This window comes from Eubalaena glacialis, chromosome 3, assembly GCF_028564815.1.
Source record: "Eubalaena glacialis isolate mEubGla1 chromosome 3, mEubGla1.1.hap2.+ XY, whole genome shotgun sequence".
Taxonomy (NCBI): Eukaryota; Metazoa; Chordata; class Mammalia; order Artiodactyla; family Balaenidae; genus Eubalaena; species Eubalaena glacialis.
The window spans coordinates 14922451-14944295 of record NC_083718.1 but is presented as its reverse complement, the minus strand read 5'-3'; the positions used below and the strand labels follow the sequence as shown (position 1 = coordinate 14944295).

General features: G+C 42.8%; 1 protein-coding gene across 1 annotated transcript in view; it reads left to right on the top strand.

The window, feature by feature from the left end:
* The window catches only part of USH2A (usherin), a 795289-nt gene that overhangs the window by 713355 nt on the left and 60089 nt on the right, over positions 1–21845 (top strand). The window contains exons 61-63 of the mRNA XM_061185303.1: positions 851–1078; positions 5463–6979; positions 10108–10429. Of these exons, the coding sequence (XP_061041286.1) occupies positions 851–1078; positions 5463–6979; positions 10108–10429 (2067 nt within the window). The remainder of the gene's footprint in view (positions 1–850; positions 1079–5462; positions 6980–10107; positions 10430–21845) is intronic.

Below are 21845 nucleotides of genomic sequence, written 5' to 3'. Positions count from 1 at the left end.
ACAGACACTTCCATCCAACCCAGATGTAGAAAGAGCACCCTGGGCTCTTCCAAAACATTAGGATTCTTAGGTCCAGTTTAATTATGCAAAATATGGTTAATGCTGCTGTCCAAGCAGGAAAAAAACTAATTATGCTATCCCTCATTTTTTTTTTCTTTTAAATTAACAAAGACCAAATACTCGAAGCCCAGCTAGCAATTACTTTTGGTAAATTTCAGAGTTTTAGTTAGGGTGTTTTTAACAAATGAGAATATTTTCACATTGATATTAATAGTAGACTGCTCTCAGGGTGCTTGTGCATTTATAGTTCAGTTGGTTTATTGTTATTTTCTTGTGTTTGTTTTATTGTCTTTGTAAAATGTAAATACACACCAAGAGAATGAGAGAGGGGGGAGATGGGGAGAGTCTTACTTAAAAAATAGTGTCGGGGTTTAATGAGAGAGAATTAACGTTGTTCAGGTTCAATTTCCAAATCCTTAAGACTATTCCATTCTCCGCCACCCAACTTGGTACCACTGATTTCCATCATGAGCTGGATGCTACACTGACCTGAGACATCATAGATTTTTTTAATTGTTTTTGTAATATATTGCACCCCTTGGGTCGCAAGCTCTGAAAAGGCAAGGATCCTATCTGATCCAAGCTGTGTGTGTGTGTCTGAAATCACACAACATTAGGTTATATAGTTAACATGTGAAGAACAAGAAAAAACCATATTGTTTTCTTAATAATTCAAAACTCTGTTGTGATATTTGTGCTGCCATTGGTGAGGCGTCTTGGCCAAAGAATGACCTTCCAGCAATTGGCAGCAGTTTCCAAAAGGAAACTTAAACTGTTCATTTTCTTCCAGGGAACAAGCCATCAAGCCCACCTGTTCGGGTTAGAACCCTTCACCACATATCACATTGGTGTTGTGGCCACAAACCAGGCAGGAGAAGTTTCAAGCCCCTGGACTCTAGTTCGAACCCTAGAATCTTCCCCCAGTGGACTGAGCTACTTTACAGTGGAGCAGAAAGAGAACGGCGGGGCTTTGCTACTGCAGTGGTCAGAGCCTGTAAGAACCAATGGTGTGATTAAGGTAATGTCTACCCTGAATATGCGATCATGTTTGGTATTCCACAAATAAATAGATGAGCCCTGACATGCCATCAGGTCACTGTGGGAAAACTCCCTTCACAGTCCGGTTAATTCTTCCTGATAGTTCCTCCGGCCGCTTAATCATAGATCAGAGAAAACTAGCTCACACGTGTTAAGCTTCCTATGAACCCAATGCTGTCTAAGTGCTCTCTATGGATCATCTCATTTAATCCGCACATCAGCCCTACTCTGTAGGTACCACTGAACCTCACTGGGCACATAAAGGCTAAATCACTGTCTGAGGCTAAATAACATTGCGACGATCGAATCGGGATTTGAAGCCAGGAAGTCACGCCAAAACGGAACTCTAAATGACCATGTTCCTATTGCCTCCTGAATTGTCCTGCCCAGCTCTTTGCTTAAGCTTTGCCTAATTTGCACTTTGAGCAGAGCTCACTCAGCAGGAAACAGGAAACCCCACATGTCTGCTAAGTCCACGATGTCCCTATGTAGCCATGAGAAGCAGTCTTATTAATGCCACCTCTAACCCCAGCTTCACCAGCCTGTGAGCGCCCAAATAAGGTTTCCATTATTATCCACATTTTGATGCTTTGAACCGTCACCCACATAAGAGGCAGCATCGTCACCCTTCTGATGTTCTTCTCCAAGGCTGGTGGCAACTCAGCTGTCCATCTATTACTGCCTCTGCCTCTAGTCTCCTCTGGCCCTGGACCACCACTCAGGCCCTCATCAATCGCCTCGTGCAGGCTGGGACTGCAGAACTCCCACCCCCTGCAGATGCTGTAGACACTCTGCCTCTCCTTTACCACTCCCTCTCAAGGTGGCAAAGACTCCCCCACTAATTCCACATAGAACATCTAAGACTAAGCTGTGACTTTTGATAAACCTTCCCTGAAAACCCCATAGTGGGATGCTGGCAGGAAATTACCTACAGCAGTGACTTAGATCTGTAACTAGAGCTCACAGGCCCAGGCCCATCCTCATGGACCTCCCTGTAGGCTGCCTCACTGTCTGGTATGGTGGCCATCTCTCTGCCCACCTCCAGGTATGCTACAAGTAGCAGAAGCAAGCTGCTTTCTACCAGCCCCCGACATGTGACCGAGCCAGACTTTGCCTACTCTAGGACAGGAGGCCTGAGCCTTAGGAACAATGGCCTTAAAATGCAAGCCTCAGCCCTAAGTTCCCCATCAGAGAAAACAGTATCTCTTTCACACCCATCAAAGCACCCCTCCTTGTGAGTGTTTATTTCCCATCCCAGTGTCTGCCTCTTCATGGAATGATTGATAATAGAAATATCTACTCCTTTTACGTGCATTTGTGTTTCACCAAATATTTATTGAGGCTTCTACTAAGTGCCAGGCAATTATTCAGGAGTGAACAAGACAGGCAAGGTCCCTGCTGTCACAGACCTTGTGTGTGTGTGTGTGAAAACATGAACAGTGGGGCTACAGAGAGGCAAACAAAAAGCTAGTACACAAACCAGAGAATTTCAGAGAGTGGTGAACGCTATAAAGAAAATTAAACAGAATAATGTAATTATGCCTGCTCGGGCTATTTTAGCATGGATGATCATTTGAATTGAGTTGACATTTGAGCTGAGCCCTGAATGACAAGACAGAGTCAGTCATGTGAAGATACGAGAGCAAAATGTTTGGACAAAGTGAACAGCAAATGCAAGGCCTGAAGCCAGGGATGAACTTGGTTTCTTCACTTCAAGGGAAGAAAGCCAGTGTGGCTGAAGCTTGGGAGGGTTGGGGAGGAAAGATGATACTAGAAGAGATTCAAGGGATTGGTAAAAGGTGGATTGTGCTCAACCTTGTGGGCTGTGATCAGGAGCTTGGGATTTATTCTGAGTGTGATGAAAAACTACGGAAGGGTTTAGGCAAAGGAATAGCACAATCAAATTTATGTTTTTCCAAATCACTCTGGCTCCTATGTAGGAAATGGGTTATAAGGAGACCAGTGGAGTTTGGAATCTGTTAAAGAAGTCAGGGTAGAATTGACTGTGGCTTGAATTAGAGAGGGAGTTGAGAATGTCGAGAAATGTGAGTGGATTGGGGATGTATCCAGAAGGTAGAGATGACAAGATTTGTTAATGGACTGAATGTGATACATGAAGGAAAAGTAGTACTTCAGAATGACTTCTGGATTTTGGCCTTGAGTCATTGACTGGGAAGGGAAGGCTGGAAGATGTACAGGTTTGAGGGGATAAGTAGGCAGTTGGAAGTACAAGTCTAGAACACTCGAGAGAGTTCTTCATGAAGACATATGTATTTGGAATTCATTAGCAGATGAGTAGTATTCAAACCCATGGGCCTGGAGGACATCACCTATGGAGAGAATATAACTAGAGATGAAGAGAGCCTGGGATCAAGCCCTGGGGAATACAAAAATTTGGAGGTCGAGAGTATGGAGAGGAGCTGTCAAGGCACATGAGGTAGAAGGAAAAGTAGATGAGAGGGATGTCCCAGAAGGGAACAGAAAATGTGCCAATGGTGTTGAGAGATCCAGTAACATGAGGGCAGAGATGTGACCCTGTATTTGGAAACCAGGAGGTCACTGTGATCTTGACAAGAAAATCAAGTGTTGAAATGGGAAACCCAGTCGGGATGGTTTGAGGGAATAGGATGGCAACTCTTCAAAGAAGTATAGATGGAAAGAAAAAGAGAAATGGGGCAGGAGCCAGGGGACTACAGTGTCAAGAAGTTTTATTCAAAAATCAGTGAAAGATCCTAGAGTACATTTAAATGCTAATGGAAATAACCCAGTAGAGGGAGATAAATCAGTGAAGCAAGAGATAATGAGAATAATTGCAAGAGTGAAATCTGTAGCAAGGAGGAGAGGACAGGATCCAGAGCTCAGGTGGACTTCAGTGGGGGCAGAGATACTTCATCCATAGGAAAAGGAAGGGAGGCAAATAGGGTACGTCTAGATTCACATGCATATGGCAGTGATAATCTATAACATGAGAACATTCTTGTCTGACTGCCTCTACTTTCCTCAGTCAAATATGTGGTTATGTCAACAACCACCTGTGAGGGAGAGAAGGGGGTGTTGGCCGTTAGTGGGGAAAGGAGAAGATATTTCTTACTTTGGAAAATGAGAGAGCAAACATATGGTTTTATAGTTGGTAATCATCTATTTAAAAGTTATGGTAAGAAATTTAAACTGAGACCAGTCAATATATTTGAGAGTTTTTCTCCAAACCCAGTTAGAAGCTAAGGTCCAGAGGGAGAGCTGAATTTAACACTAGTTAGAGATTTGCCAGGTGAATATGGGGGAGGGGACAGAGAGTCATAGAGACTTTCAAATTGATTGTGGAATCTAAGCTGTCTTCAGAAAATACTCTATTCCCCTTCCCTCAGGGGTGTGATCTTGCCCTGAGACCCCAACAAGAAAATCACACCAAAATACAATAGTCCAACATAAATAGATTTCCAGATCTAGGCTATTTAACCTTAAATAACATTAAAGTATATCAACAATCCAGGAACAACCTGTGGGAAGATTTGCCTCTCAAGGGACTCTGGTATTTGTCCATCTCATCTTAAGAGACATAATCATAGGGTCACGACCATGTACAGGAAGGTCTCCTGTCTCTCAGGTACACTGAAGCATGAAAAGATGGGGAACCATCATTCAAAAACATCTACATTCAAGTTAAGTTACTTCTCATCTTCCCCAAAGAACAATGAATAATATGGGTTGGAAAATTGCTCTACATTTGTATCATGAGCATTCGGATGGTTTTCCCTGGAACAAAAGAATACTTTGCTCCAAAGAAGCCATCTATTCTTCTATAACTGGTAAGAGAAAACAGGGTGGTTTTTCCATTTTCTGGTCATCAGTTTGTACCTATGTTTTTGTATACGTGTATAACATATATATGTACCTATGTACATGCATGTGTGCCCACACCAGACACTCACATATTTTTCCACCCTGGCACCCTGGTACAAATGATTAAGCATTATAATTCCATTTCCCAGTAAATGCTGTGGCAATAGACAATGTGGATAGGCCCTATTTAGCCTACTCAGGGTGAAATTAGAAGCACTTAATTTTTATAGAATAGGGAATTTGAATACTATTCCCCACTTCTAAAAAATAAAAATGGGAGGAAACCCCGTGAGCACTCTTTAAGTCAACGAATTAATTTCAGTAACTCTTAGCTTTTAGATATATGCTTACATGATATCCAACCTTAAAAAAAGAAAAAGCAAAGATCACATTCCCAAAATTCATATCAGAATGCTTCTTCTGGGTTAGGATCATCAAGGTGAGGAATAGGGGGCAGAAGGGGTTAAAAGGGACGAAATAGTGACACCAAGAAATCATATGCTTTGTTTCCCATCTTCCTGCAGACATACAATGTCTTCAGTGATGGTGTCCTGGAGTACACTGGCCTGAATCGTCAATTTCTCTTCCGACGCCTGGACCCCTTCACGCTCTACACGCTGACGCTGGAGGCCTGCACCAGGGCGGGCTGTGCACACTCGGCACCCCAGCCTCTGTGGACAGAAGAAGCCGCACCCCAGTCTCAGCTGGCTCCCACCATCCAGTCTGTGGGGTCCACCAGCGTTGAGCTGAGCTGGTCAGAGCCCGTTAACCCAAACGGAAAGATAATTCGCTATGAAGTGATTCGCAGATGCTTCAAAGGAAAGGCTTGGGGGAATCAGACAATCCAGGACGATGAGAAAATTGTTTTCACAGAATATAATACTGAAAGGAATACATTTATGTATAATGACACAGGTCTGCAGCCATGGATGCAGTGTGAATATAAAATCCACACTTGGAATTCAGCAGGCCATACCTGCAGCTCTTGGAGTGTGGTAAGGACCAGGCAAGCACCTCCAGAAGGGCTCTCTCCACCTGAGATAGCCCAGGTATCTGTGAATCCCCCCAAACTGATGATTTCCTGGATCCCTCCAGCACAGCCTAATGGCATTATCCAGTCCTATAGGCTTCAAAGGAACGAAGTGCTCTATCCTTTCAGCTTTGACGCTGTGACTTTCAATTACACTGATGAAGCGCTGCTTCCTTTTTCCACGTATAGGTATGTAGTCACAGCCTGCACTAGTGAAGGCTGTTCCACCAGCACACCTACCAGCATCACCACCCTTGAGGCTGCCCCTGCAGGAGTCAGCCCTCCAGCTCTTTGGACCATCAGTGCCACTCAAATAAATGTATCTTGGTCACCGCCATCAATTCAAAATGGAGAGATCACTCAGTATTTACTCAGATTGGATGGTAAGGAGTACCTTGCTGGGCAGAACCTGTCCCTGTTGGTTTCCCACCTGCAGCCTTCCACGCAGTATAATCTCTCCCTAGTGGCCTGCACCAATGGAGGTTGCACAGCTAGTGTTGCAGAGTCTGCCTGGACAATGGAGGCCCCGCCACAAAACATGGACCCTCCAAAACTACAAGTCACGGGCTCAGAGTCCATAGAAATCACCTGGAAACCACCAGGAACCCCAAATGGCCAGATCAGAAGCTATGAACTTAGGAGGGATGGAACCATTGTCTATACCGGCCTGGAAACTCGCTATCATGATTTTACTCTCGCCCCAGGTGTGGAGTATGGCTACACAGTGATGGCCAACAACAGCCAAGGGGGTGTTTTGAGTCCACTTGTCAAAGATCGAACCAGCCCCTCAGCACCTTCAGGGATGGAGCCTCCAAAATTGCTGGCCAAGGGCCCTCAGGAGATCTTAGTGAGCTGGGACCCCCCAGTAAGGACAAACGGTCATATCGTCAACTACACCCTCTTCATCCGTGAGCTGTTTGAAAGAGAAACAAAAATCGTACACATAAACACAACTCATAATTCTTTTGGTACACGGTCATTCATAGTAAACCAGCTGAAGCCATTTCACAGGTAGGTAACTGACTCTGGGTTTCCTGAGAACAAGCCACTGCCCCTTTCTATTGCATGAGCCCTCGGTCAGTCCCAGTGAAGACTCTAACAGCAAGATGTGTGACATGCCCAAGCCCCATCCATTTAATCATCCCAGTGGGCTAACTACATCCTCATCCAGCCCAAACCTGCTTGATTACTTCTGGAGAGCAAAATTCTTGCAGGTGACATTTTGAGAGTCAGTTTTTTAGAAATGTTTGCAATTCATCACAATGTCTGGAACCAAGTAGTGGAGAGATAGGGCCACTTCCCTGAGTCTGGTCCCTCCTGGAAACATGCCAGCCCCTGGTCAGTTCTGAGAACCCCAGTGCGGTTATCTGAACTAGGCTGTGAGGAAAAGGAGTATTATTTTAAAGAATGAAAAAAGGGGCCATCATTGAGAGCTATTGCCAGCCAGAGTTGGACTGATCCAAAATTTGTTCTGGGACCAGCCCTCATTGGATCCAGCACGTCTTCCAGGTATAATGAGGCTCCTCTGACTATTTCCCCAGCCCTTCAGTCAGCTCTGATCTCATGGTTTCTTGGGACGGCGCCACTTTGCCAGCTCCTGTTTTCTTAGTGGTCCCCTCTGAGCTCTGATGAGCAAGGGTGTGTGTTGCTTTCCACACAAAGGAATTTGACCACCAGCCCTCTTCCCATACATTAAAGAATTGCTTGGCTTTTTTCCCCATCACATTTTAAGTAACATACATCCCCAGAGAGAAGAGTAATAAAGGACATTTTATTCTTAAAATTTAATAAAATGAACAGAACCACTTTAAAAGAATTAAAGGCTGAGTGTTGATTACGAACCACCATTGATAAAATTCATCTATTATTGTAATGTACTGATGTGTAGATTAGATCTCTCCTATAATTATCTCTGATACATAGTGCTGTTGAAATGAAATATTCGCAGTCTTATGCATCTCCTAGTGACAATTATTTAGGGTTGCATTAAATATTAAACAGTAATTAAAACTTCCGCAAGTATCTTCCATAGCTAATCCACACGCTCTGTGAGTTGGCTTTTATCTTACTCTGATGCAGGGCATAAAACAGGCCCATGTTAGCTGCAGAGCTGTACATTTTATCCCGGCTTCCTCTTTACCTGACTGTTACTTGCACGTTTTAAAGATCATATCAACTTGCTCCCCTCCGAAACTCTTATTCAAAAAGATTTCTAGGGAAAAAAAAAGTTTCTGGATGTGAGAGGGGCACTTTTCCCAGGCTGAAAAAAGAAAGTCTGATTTTTCTGAGGAACTTAGCCATGGGATTTAAGGCAATGAGAGATGTCTCTTCCCTGTCCACTCTCATCGAAGATGTAAGTGACATTAATGACTTAGAATATCAACGGAATATTACTCAGCCATAAATAAGAATGAAAATTTTGTCATTTGCAACAATATGAGTAGAGCTGGAGGGTATTATGCTTAGTGAAGTAAGTCAGACAGAGAAAGACAAATACTGTATGTATTCACTTATATGTGGAATTTGAAAAATAAAACAAATGAATGGATATAACAAAAGAGAAACCGACAGATACAGAGAATAAACTAGTGTTACCAGTGAGGAGAGGAGGAGGGGAGGGCAAGACAGGTGAGGGGGATCAAGACATACAAACTACTGGGTATAAAATAAATAAGGTATGTGCATGTAATGTACAGCACAGGGAATATAGCCAATATTTTATAATAACTTTATATAGCGTATAAACAATAAAAACATCAAATCACACACACACAAAAATAAAACCAGAATATGACTTCTATATGAAGTTGGGATTCATGTCGTTTGGGGTTTTTCCAGCAGATTAATGTTTACTGAGTACTGCAAATTAGTGTGTCCTCCTTGGGGTACCCCCCAGATGGTCAGTAGGAAGAAGGATCCTGAGAATACCCTAAGAAGCAGGAGGAATCTGACCCAGAATTTTAAAACCACCAGAGATAATCCAGAAAACAAATAATCCAGGTGTGGAAAATCAAAACTGACTTCTCAGAATCGCTTAGAAGGCAGATCTGCCATTCACAGCTGTGGATCTGTTCACCAATAAACTGGCAGCCCATCGTGGTGAAAATGGGCGTGGGAGGAGAGGGAGGGAAGGGGAAGCAAAAAAGGGAACTGGGAAACTCCCCAAAGGGAGAGAGAGGTGTAATTAAGAAGAGGGGAAGGGGAACAGAAAGAAAGCGAGGAAGTGGGCAGAAGGCAGTGATTATCTGGAAGAGAGAAAGCAGAAAGTAGAAGAGGGAAAAGGCTGGAAGCAAAAGAAATAAAGGGAGAAAGGGAGGTGCCTGGGGCTTGAGGGGAAATTCGGGGTGTCATAATATCATAAAAATTAGGGGCATGGAAAAGAGGGGGAAAGCACTTATTTGCAGCCATAGGCACTTAAGACTAACAAAAGCCCCTTTTGTTGGAAGGGAAAAGTCCCTGTTATGTAAATAGACCTTTCCCAGTGGCAGGAGACCCGCTATGAAGCAAAACATAATTGATTGGTTGAGTTTAACTGGATGGTGATAAGGTGTCTCCATGATTGATAATCTGGTGTGTAGCTGGATTAACTTTGGCCCCAGAAGTTCCCCATGTGGTGTAAGGGAGCCTGTTTTAAGATGTCAGGTATCAGGTGAGGGGGTTTATTACCACAGAGACCTTGACTCCATGACGTTCCTTCCTGACCTGGAAACGTTCCTGGGGAATCATTTAGCTCCAGCTGCAGAGAGAGGAGGAGCCCAGGGCTGCTGAAAACTCGTTCAAACTCCCAAGATCTGTATTCTCCCTCGCTGTGTTAAGGAACTCTAGAGTACCAGAATTTTCCTGCTGGAGAGCATCTTGAAAGTGTATTGATTCTATACATTCCTGTTTAGGGAAGAATCGTGCCCACCCTTTCCAGACAGGTGAGCATCTTTCTTTAGTTTGGAAAACCAGGAGGCTTGAAAATGTTCTAAAATTTCCATGGAAACATGACTTTGTTGTCCTTGAAAAGGGTTCGTTGTAGGTAAGAATAAATATAAACGTGTCTGTCTTTTTTTCAGAAAACACTTGGTCTTTTAAAGATTCTTCCCACGAAAATCGATTTTGCCAATAATGGGTCATTTCTGCCTTGTGTCCTGAAGGTATGAAGTTCGAATTCAAGCCTGCACCAGGCTGGGATGTGCATCAGGTGACTGGACATCCATACAGACCCCTGAGGTTGCACCTCAGAAGCAACCGCCTCCATATCTAGAGGTACAGATGGCTCCAGGAGGGTTCCAGCCCACGGTTTCCCTTCTGTGGACAGAACCACTCCACCCAAATGGACAAGTTTTATATTATGAATTGTACAGAAGACAAATAGCAACTCAGCCTGGAAAATCAAACCCAGTGCTAACCTATAATGGAAGCTCAAGCTCTTTTATGGACATGGAACTATTGCCTTTCACAGAGTATGAATACCAGGTAAGAAATGTGTGTTACCAACAACTCACACTGTCTGGAAAAAAATTGCTTACAATCTAAAAAGCCGCTTAAAGAAACATGGGACTTATGTAGTTTAATAATATTCTTTAAAAAAAAATTTAAGCGGTAAATGAGGGAGGAAAGGCCGTATTCATTTGCCTTCTTCATTTTCTTGGTTCTTGATCCGTGTGATTTAGGCTTGTTATTCCTATGCAGATTTCTGGTGGAGATGAAGTAAGTTTTGTAGGAGGACAGCCTAAAAAAGAGGACTTTGCATATCCCTAAAAAGTCAGGAATTAAGAACACTATTCTGAAGGTATTTTGAAGTCAATAGAAGACTTCCGTTAGGTTTGTTTGCTTTGCCACCTGGGAGTGTTTGCAGTTTTGTAACAAGCAGCTCCAGTTCCTGTGGGGGAATGATTCCTCCACGCCGTGCTCAGACTTGGTGGGAGTGTCAATCAATGTGTCAGGCTGTCACCTAGCCAAGTGTTGGGCACCCGAGCCCAGATACCAAAATCCTCAGATGCTCAAGTATCTTGTATAAAATGGTATAGTATTTGCATATAACCTACGCACATCCTCCCCATACTTGAATTCATCTCTAGATTATTTATAATAAATACCTAATACAATGTAAGTGCCATGTAAATAGCTGTAAATACAATGTAAACGCTATGTCAGTAGTTGCAGGCATGCAGCAAATTCAAGTCTTGCTTTTTGGAACTTTCTGGAATCCTTTTTTCAAATATTCTTGATCCACAGTTGGTTGAATCCACGGATACAGAAGTCATGGAGAAGGAGGGCTGACTGTACCCCCAGTAAATTCCCTTTTGCTTAAGTCAGGACCAGCTTCTCTTGCTTGCAGTTTCAAAGGAAACTTCCTGAATGATGCAAGCACCACGTGCCAGGCACAAGACCAAGTGCAATTTTCTAGAAGAGGAAACTGAACCTTGAAAAGCTTACCATAACCAGAAATAATAAGATCACGAAGTCACCAGGAATATGGTGAGCAAATCAATGAGGACAGTTATTAGAGGTAACAGTTTAAATGTGAAAGGAATATGTTTTAGGCCAGCAACGTACAGGACAAATTTCCCAATGAAGTTAGTAAGAATTGAAAATATAAACTGATTCTTGAATGGTTTGGAGAAATACATAGATATAAATCCATAATCCCTTGTTTGCAATTCCAAGTCTAAAAATCTCTTTAAAAGAAGTTGTTGGGTTTTTTTTCTCTCTTTTTGTTTTCGGCCAAGCTGCGTGGCTTGTGGGATCTCAGTTCCCCAACCATGGATCGAACCCAAGCCCACGGCAGTGAAAGCTTGGGCTCCTAACCACTGGACCGCCAGGGCATTCCCAAAAACAAGTTTTTATCTAGGTTTGGTACAACTCATTCAGCAGCAAAACCCAATGTAAACAAACCAGACTATTTACAGCATTTATTTATCTCATTTAATATGAATAGTTATATATTTTGCTACAGAAGTATTGTATTCTATTACAAGGGCATTCTGCGGTTATTACAAAATATACAGTATACGCATTTTATTAACTTTCCCAAATCTGAAAAAATAAAAAATTATTTAAAAACACTTCAGGTCCCAAGGGTTTAGGGTGAGGATTGTGGCTTATGTCATGAAGGAACAAAATATCTATTGATGCCACAGTTGGAGAAAGAATACTGTTAGAAACAGCCAGAACCTATGTGGCCATCCTTTTGTTCTTTATCATTATCTTTACAGAAAAGTATCAAGTTATCAAAGACCCTTCTATTCTCAATTATCTAGTCCCCTTTAGGAATAAAAGTGCACCTTTGTAAGAGAGCTGGATGGAATCAGCATGAAATATTTGACCTCTAACTAGACAGAACTAAGTGACCTGTGGATACTGAAAGCAAACCAGTGATTGTAGCTTCTTTGGCATCATATTGCGTAATTGGGTTAAACAATTGGCCATATCATCTGTAATGTCTTACCTAAGTTTTCTAAGGAATGGTAAACTCCAAGCATGTGTCTTAGCTCTGTCAGTTTTCTTACTGTTGGAGCATGGAGAGAATGAAAAGTGCCCACCAAACTGAGAAGGTATCTTGAGACCAAAAATTGAGGCAAGCAGCTCCATATAATCAATGGATCAGTTTATTATACTTACGCACAGGGTGGGATTGAGCGGACAATAATCCAGAAACACTGGCAGCTGCACTCTGACTGTCAAGGGACCAATGGGACAGTTTTATTGTTAACCTAGGGTAGGGGGTACGTGCTTGGAAACAGGACGTGCATTCCAAAGTCAAGATTTATGAATCGGTAACTAGTTTTGTGGGCACTGGGAACATGTCAGCGAAGGTCTTCATCGTTGTTTGGGGACTAACAGAGCATAGAGGCCACCTGGTCCTAATGATTATTAAAGAATATCTACTAACTACAAAGCCCTTGAGGCAGAGGAGTGATTCACTGCACAGTTCAGTCCTGGGTAGGGTCAATGGAAGGCCAGGAGGAAATGTACAAACCCAATATGGCATCAGTGATGCTAACAGATATACACTCACCAGAAGCTAAGGACGACCAGTTACCAAGGGACCCACATTTCAGAGGGGAGACAAGTTAAGGACCTCAGGCTATGCTGTCTCTTTTGTAACTGTTACTGTCAGCCCTGTGTCAAGCTCCTCCTCCATACTCGCATCACCCAAATGAAATTACTTAATTTGGTTTTCACAACAGACTGATCTCAAATTTGCATTTACTAGCTAATCCCATGTTGTTACAACATAAGAAGGTTAGAGAGCAGGAAAAAAAAAAAAAAAATCTAGCCTATCAGCCCCAAAACCAAGATCTTACAGGAAATATTTTGAAAAATATAGATTAAATCCTGAAATAAATGAACTAAAATATTGGATTTATTTAGCCTGTGCAAATGCTAAGTCTTTATAGATCCTGAGTTATCTTCCAGAAGTCATTTAGGAAGTAATGTACTATAAGAATTGATTTCCTTTTAACAAAAGAACATTTTGTCTTTGAGATGAATTTGAATTGCTCTCAAACCTGTCTGAGGGTTACTTTACCTGCAGGCTGCTTTTCAGAACACACCTTTATTGTCCTAGAGTCATTGGTTCACCCACCATATCTGTGATTTGACCCTCCTACAGAGGATTGTGTTTTTGAGATAATCCATATATTCCGTAGGGGATGAAAACAGAGAACTGAGAAACTGCTCAGAGATGGAAATCTATTCATCAGAAGGATGGTGAGGACCCATGGTCGGGTAGGTGGCCATCCACGTGGTGTGCCTGGAGGGTGTCAGATGTCCCTCCCCACACCCCACTACCTGGCCCTACGTCATTGTATTCATTTCCGGTTTTGAGTTAAAGCATTGAAGGTAGCTTCCAAACATTCCCTATGTTATCGAATGGGGGAGGGTGTCCTGTTGCTAGCGGCTAACAAAATCAATTACATACAAATGTAAATAAAACGGAAAGGTGCCTTTAATCAGAATGCCGGCCATCTGGGGACGGTGGACTTAGTGTCCCCCAAAAACCACCTCCGAAGATTCTGCTCGGCCATGAAAGCTTTTAAAGGGAAACAGAGAAGTAATCTCAGTTAATCATTGACGTAAGGGGTCAGAGTCTCCGCCATCCCCCACTGCACACAGTTTGTTTGGGAGATTACTGAAGGGGAAGGTAGGGAAGAGATCTGGTCATCTGTTAGTTACTTATTCTTCATTTCTACTTCTTTGATCTATGGAAGACGAGTTAGGCCAGGTGTTGTGTGATTAAAAGATTTGAAAGGTGTGCTTGGACCGGAGATGTATAGAGCACAGGGGCGCCTGGTTTAAAAGTTAGTTACAATATAGCTTTGCTAAAGTGATAAGAAAAGGGGCTTCTTGCTGAGGCCGGTTTCCTGCAAAGAGCTGCTTACAAATCCCCACTTGTCAGACATCATTCCATTTCTATGGGATTAGGGGCAGAGGTCTATCTTCCGTAACTTTTTCATGCTGACATATTTTTTTTTTCTTAATTAATTTTTACTGGAGTATAGTTGCTTTACAATGTTGTGTTAGCTTCTGCTGTATAACAAAGTGAACCAGCTATATGTATACATATATCCCCACTTTTTCGGATTTCCCTCCCATTTAGTTCACCACAGAGCATTGAGTAGAGTTCCCTGTGCTATACAGTAGATTCTCATTAGTTGTCTATTTTATACATAGTATCAATAGTGTGTACATGTCAAGCCCAATCTCCCAAATCATCCCCCCCACTTCCCCCCTTGGTGTCCATACATTTAGGCGCCGTATTCTCAGAGTGGAAGATGTCAACTTGGGTCTGTAGCATCTCTTTGCTGACAATTTTAGTTGTCTGCTTACATATACGGGAAGAGCAAGCTACAATTATTTTGGTGCCTGCAAAGATATAGATTATTATGAGCAATAATGTTAATCCCATTGTCTTGAGGCCAGTTCTTGGAATTGTGCTAGCCATAGATTCAGTACTACTCAAGATGGAGCAGTTATGTCATGGCTACAGTCTGGTCATCATGCAGTTAGCTTTTTTCCTCTGGTGGCAGTTACAGTTATCTATAAAACAACTCAGGAATGTGCATCAGACACTGAGTCTATGACTCTCTTGTCCTCATCATTAACTGCTCGGTTTTGTAGTTGGAGGGGTGAGGAGGCCCTGCAGGATTCTGCTCGGTTCCACCTAGTCTAAATTAATTCATCAATCTGATGACCAATGATAGAGCTCTGGGGAAAAGAATACAGCGTGGATAAATTCTGATAAACAGGAGAGTCAAGAAATACCTGGAGAAAGAGATTCTTACTGAGAGAGGGGAGAATCATTTGCTACAGAAGATCTTGGAGGCAAGGATCAGCAGATGTCACCTCACAGTGACTCACACATCAGTATGGGAACCGGCATGTTTGAAGGTGGGCAGAAGCTGTGTGATTTTACAAGCACCTTCTAAGTTTTCAGTGATATACCTCAAAATTGAACGCCCTAAGGGTAGTAGCTCTCGGTGTTTATAGTACAAAAGGATTGCCCAAAGAGTGCATTCAAAATGCAGATGCAGCGGGGTGGGATGGCAATTCCCAGAAATCTGCATTTTTAACCAGCAGCTTAGGTGGTCCACAACCTACTTTTTTGAGAAATACTGTCCCGGAGGGTACAGCGATGTTGCTATGCTACTTAAGCCTGATTTTCTGGTGCCGCTTTCCTAAATCAGGGTTCTCAGCCCGACTGCACATTAGAATCACCTGGGGAACTTTAACAACATTCTCGATGCCAAGGCCGCATCCGCCTGTAGTTCTGCTTATGGGGTGGGTCCAGGCATCAGTGCATTTCAAAAGGTCCCTAGGTGATTCTAATGTACAGCCAGGGTTGAGAATCACACAGTCCTAAACCATCGTAAACTGATTGCCTAAGTAAGTGAAGCCAGCTCCCCTCAAGTGCCTAATTTACATGATGATAATTGATGACCAACCTATTTACCTTGGTCTGTCCATGGCTTTCCTGAATCAGAGTCGTATTTATTGTTTTGGTATGAAGCTGGAAAGGTAGACAGAATATATTACCTGCTAAGCTCATGTCTTCGATTAATCAAATAATTTCTTTGACTCTTCCTCCTGGATTTTATTTGGTTTTGGTTGTCGCTGTTTCATTTTGTTTTGTTTCTCACTTGGGAGGCCTGGATTTTGGTTGGAAGAGTAACGTTCACCATCATTTAAAACAGGAACTTTCTAGTTTTGATCCATTTCAACACAGCTTCTACAATTCTGGGATTCTGAAGGATCAGCTTTCATAAAACGAGTAAAGATCTGAAATTGAAATCACAGAAATTTGGAATTTTTAAAAAAACATTTCACAAGGATGAATGGGCTGGCTTTGCAGAGTGATGCAGTGCAGGGTCTCATCAGAGAACAAACATTTGTGAATTTCAGATATAATTTTACTTACCAAAATCCTATTTTCAAACAACTCTATAAATGTGTGATTCATACATAAATGAGGTGCATCTTTACTAAATGAAATTCTTCCCATGCACAGACCTTTTCGTTAAATGAAGATTACAGGCTTGCTGTGCTACAGAATACACATCCAGCAGAGTTTTTTTTTTTTTCACAGACAGTACTCATTTCTATCATCAACCCTCTCAAAATTGGGATATACTAATATATACGATATAAAGCTCCTAGTTCTACGTGGCGAAGTTCCTAATTGTTCAGCAAGCAGATTAAGACAGTAGTCTCTGCAGGTTTCAGAGAGGGACCTGGGTGTGAGTCTGCTTTTATAAGAAGCTTCAGTTCTGACCTGCGGGGAGAGAGCTGAGGCCGCTGAGCAGTGCTCAGTAATTGTGCATTCATATTCATACTCTCGCTGAAGGCGATGACTCACCACGGATCTGCTCGGGCCGCCATGGCCCCCCTTTCATTGAATCCTGCTGTCAGTGACTTAATTCGTTTTCCTGAAACTTCCCCACTTTGACAGATTTTTTTCAATAAGCACCCACGCACACCCAGAGTCTCCGAAGGCTTCTGGGGCCTCGGGACTGGACCACTGAGACCCGACAAGTCAGCCTTGGAGGAAACCCCATGTATGACTCACTCGAGTGTGGGTCTGATCTCGGGGCTGCTGCTATGGAAGCTGCCCAGGACAGCAGCCTGCTACTTAACTAACAGACCAACGCTGGCCCCGAACAATTCAGTCTGAAGGTTGATGCGGGAGAGGACGGAGGAATGGTTGGAGGGCAGACAGTCAAGTGGGTCCTTTCTGTTGCTGCCAAAAGCAGCTGTGTGGCGACTCCAGGAGGGGACAGCGGAGACGTTCTCTGTGCCAGCCCCACAAAAGGCTGCAACAGTGTGGACGACAAGCTAGAAAGGAGAAGCAGAAAAGACAGCAACTTTTAGTCCTTTATCCCTATTTCTGGATCCTTGAGTAAATTAACCTCCTTCAGCCTTTCCTCACCTGGAAATAGTTCACTCCAGGGCTAGATTCTGGGGGCGTAAGTGAGGGTCATCTACAACCATACGCTTTTAAAAATTCTCATCAAACATTGGCTTCTCTTGATTGGCCTTGGTCATCTATGATTTGTAAAATCTCACAGAATATTTTCTGACCCTAAGCGATTTGATTTTCTAACGGTATTTAGCTTTATGTTGTATCAAAGCAAGTGACTATATAAACAACAAGGTCCTACTGTATAGCACAGGGAACTATGTTCAATGTCATGTGGTAAACCATAATGGAAAAGAATATGAAAAAGAACACATATATGTATAACTGAGTCACTTGGCGGTACAGCAGAAATGAACACAACATTGGAAATCAACTGTACTTTGATAAAAATTTTTTTTAAAAAAGCAAGTGAGGATATGAGACCAGCTTCATACACTAATAGTCGTGTCATTATCCACCACCAAAATGGATATATGGAAGGATCAATAGCGGTGTTTCTGAAACTTAATTTATTTATGTACTAATAAATTTATCAAATGAATTAGAAGTATATTATAAAATATAAATGTAAATAAATAATAAACCTAATTTTTTTAGTTTACTAAATAAGAGTCCCACTTAGGCCCTCGAGAAAATCTACATCATCAGTAAGGTGTCAGGACTATTTCATTCCAAGTGATAGAAAACCAACTTTCCCTTAAACGCAAGAGAATTGTTTCTGCTCAGCTGTCTGGGAAAGGGACTAAAGAAGTTCCTTGAAACCAAGGAAAAGGTGCAAACACTTTTTTCTCTCTCAAGAATCCCTCTGGGAGCCTGAGATGTAGGATTTGATACTGTTGGATTCATTCCTTCTCTCTTTCCTTCACCTCAGGTTGCCTTGATTTGGCTTCATTTTTCTTTTTTTACATCCTTATTGGATTATAATTGCTTTAGAGTGTTGTGTTTGTTTCTGCTGTACAACAAAGTGAATCTGCTATATGTATACGTATATCCCCTCCCTCTTGAGCCTCCCTCCCACCCTCCCTATCCCACCCCTCTAGATGGTCACAAAGCACCAAGCTGATCTCCCTGTGCTATATAGCAGCTTCCCACTAGCTACCTATGTTACACATGGTAGTGTATATATGTCAATGCTACTCTCTCAATTTGTCCCATCCTCCCCTTCCCCGCCTATGTCCACAAGTCCATTCTCTTCATCTGCGTCTCTATTCCTGCTCTGCCACTAGGTTCATCAGTACCATTTTTCTAGATTCCATATATATGCGTTAATATACGGTATTTATTTTTCTCCTTCTGACTTACTTCACTCTGTATGACAGACTCTGGGTCCATCCACATCACTACAAATGACTCAGTTTTGTTCCTTTCTATGGCTGAGTAATATTCCATTGTATATATGTGCCACATCTTCTTTATCCATTCATCTGTCGATGGACACTTAGGTTGCTTCCATGTCCTGGCTATTGTAAGTAGTGCTGCCTCATTCTATACCAGACTCTCTCCAGGCATCGGAGAAAATCACTACCCCAGCACTGCGTGATTCCAACCTTCTCTGTGCTTTGGCTTCCTTGTCTTTAGAATGTCGATAGGAACACCACTGTACTCCTGGGCTCGCTTTGGGACGAAATGTGTTGATATGTGAATGTGCTTAGGACGGTACCTCATACATAGAAGCTATTCAACTAGCATAATAATGACAGGTATTATTATTATTACCCTCCCACCTCAGAGTGGAAAGAGGACTTCTGTCATCCAATATCCATAAACCAACCAAGGGCAGGACTCTTACTGACATCCTAGCACCATGTACGTTCCTGTGAACAAGAGAATAAGGGACCATGATTGATAAGCTTGGGCGTAGGGCCCCCTCCTTCAGTCAGGGTTTCATGGGTATGTGGGAAACACCTTCAGCCAGAAACCAGAGCTGCCCCCGCATACTGCACGCAGCAGCCGTGCTACTGTGAAGTCGTCAGAATCCTGATGTTCTTTCCCATTTGATGCTCACAACCATTCTGTTCTCCAGATGAAAAAACTGAGTGAAAATCATGCAGTTTGGACAAGATACTTAATTTCTTATAGCCTCACTTGCTCATTAAAAAATGGGTATATTGGGGACTTCGCTGGCTGTTCAATGGTTAAGACTTCGCCTTCCAATGCAAGGGGTGCAGGTTCGATCCCTGGTCAGGGAGCTAAGATTCCACATGCCTCGTGGCCAAAAAACCAAAATATAAAACAGAAGCAATAGTGTAACAAATTCAATAAAGGCTTTAAACATGGTCCACATCAAAAAAAAAATCTTTAATAAAAAAAGGGTGTATTATGAGAACTAAGAAATTTTGTGTGTCCAGCAGGATGCCTGCTACACAGTAGGGCCACCTCCCCACTCTACCCTCAGCCTCCCACTAAATAAAAGAAGGAGGTACTTTCTTCCAAGAGGGAAAAGAGCCAGGTTAACAAAATTCTTATGTCACTAACAGTGATTAATCCGGTGTTAGAATGTAAACGTCTTTAACCAAGAGCACAGTTGGCTCTGAAGGTGTGACGCCCCTTTGATGAGACAGTCCAACCTTTCTGGTCCTTGCTACTCTCCTCCCAGGAAAAGAAGAACTTGCCCATGTTCCCACGGCTAAGATTCTCTTGAACTCTGATAGTCTGATTCTACATTTCTGTGACTGACAACTTGCTTCAGATTGCTTGTTTTCTCTTGCCATCACCCTTAACTCATTCCTTTCCTAAGAGTCTTTTGGTATCATATTTAGAGAAAATTCATTGAGCATGTTTGCTGTTTGGCTTTGGGCTTGCATTTAATCAGGTATGAATCCCCCTAATGTATTTCTGACCGGCGTGGAGGCTGTTGTCTGGTTAGTTTCTCCTACGCGATCTAAGCTGCTCCCACCCACGACTCCCACAGCTCAAGGTTTTAAATGATTTATTGATATTGGCTGACTCAAGCCGTGCATGCGTTCTAACACCTTAGAGCCTGAGCGCCACAGCTTAGACTGAAGGCCATCAGGACATTTCGTGAATGGAAATCTGAATTCTGGCACTCGGGCCAGGGACCATGTCCTTTTTGGCCATCAGGTCTTTTGTTGCAACAGGAGGTCATCTCTACCTGTGGGTGTGTGAGGGCACACAGGAGCATGTCTGTTCTTTTTCTGTCCCTCATGGCATCCCCTAGGGCTCTACTCCTAAGCCCCTTTTGTCAGCGATCTCTACGTTGCCTTTGAGACAAGTTACTCATCTGAAGATGGGTTGCTTCTCACCTTCCTGTTGACCCAACTCACTTAAGCCATGATTGATCCTCCTGTCTCTGTGTTGGAAGCTTGTTTGCTGGACATAAAACATTCAATGCAACCAAATTTCCTCCGAGTGAATGCAGGTAATGTAGAATTCCAACCTGCCCTCATGGCTTTTCACAAACGGTTCCTGCTTAGCGAGGTAGCCATAAAAATGAAGGTTCTCCAAAGTGACCTGAAACTTAGGAAAGGGTGGGACATATTTTCCTTCTTTCCCTTTATCCTCTAAGTTGAGGTTTTAATAAATTGTAGTTATCAAGCAGCCACCAAGTTCAGAGTGTATGTCTAGTTGCTAGGATTGGCGCAAGAGGCTAAAAACCATGGGCTCTACCCCTCAGGGGCTTAAAGTTTAGTTGATAAGACAAAGAAACACACCCATGAACAATGTATTCATAAAAACATACGGATAGTAGTGTAAGCTGTGAACAGAGAGATCTGAATGATGGCACAACAGACCTAGGGAGAAACAGACAACTCCTCATCTTCAGGGACAGCCCGGTCCCCACACCAAACTCTCCTGGACACTCTCATTCCACTCTCTGGCCGGATGGTCTTGAGGAGCATGGGTGGTTCCTTGATATTAAAGATGAGAATCATTCCATAGAGACATGAGGAGGGACTATTTCTCTATTTCTGCAGTCTCACAAAAAATGCTCTTCCAAATCTCTCCACCCTTATGAGCAAATGCATCTCTCAGCCTACACACTGTTATTGGTACCTTGGAAGGGTTCAAAATGTTCTCCCCTCCAGCAGTCAGAATCTCAGCAGGAAGCAGTATACTCAAAAGGGCATTTAAAGAGAATTTAATGAAAAGACTTTATGGAGGTATGGGCAGGATTAAGAGAATCAACAAGAGATATGAACGTATTCTGGGACTAGCCATAGCCAGAAGCCATTACCTCTAGACCTAAAAGGGCAAGAGGAGGAAGCTGTTTCTGGAACCCAGTAAATGCTATAGCCAGTGGGGTGGGGCTGCCATGTAGAAGCTGTGCCCACAGAGAAGGAACGCAGCCTGTTGCCAAACTAGGATGCCAAAGAGAGAGAGAAGGAGAAAACAAAACCTTTCTCCTTCTTTTGTAAAGCAGTTTGCAGAACCAGCTTCGTGGGCTACAGAGCGGAGCAGGGAAGGGCAGGGAATGGATCTGGGGACAAACAGAGAATACCCAGCACATCC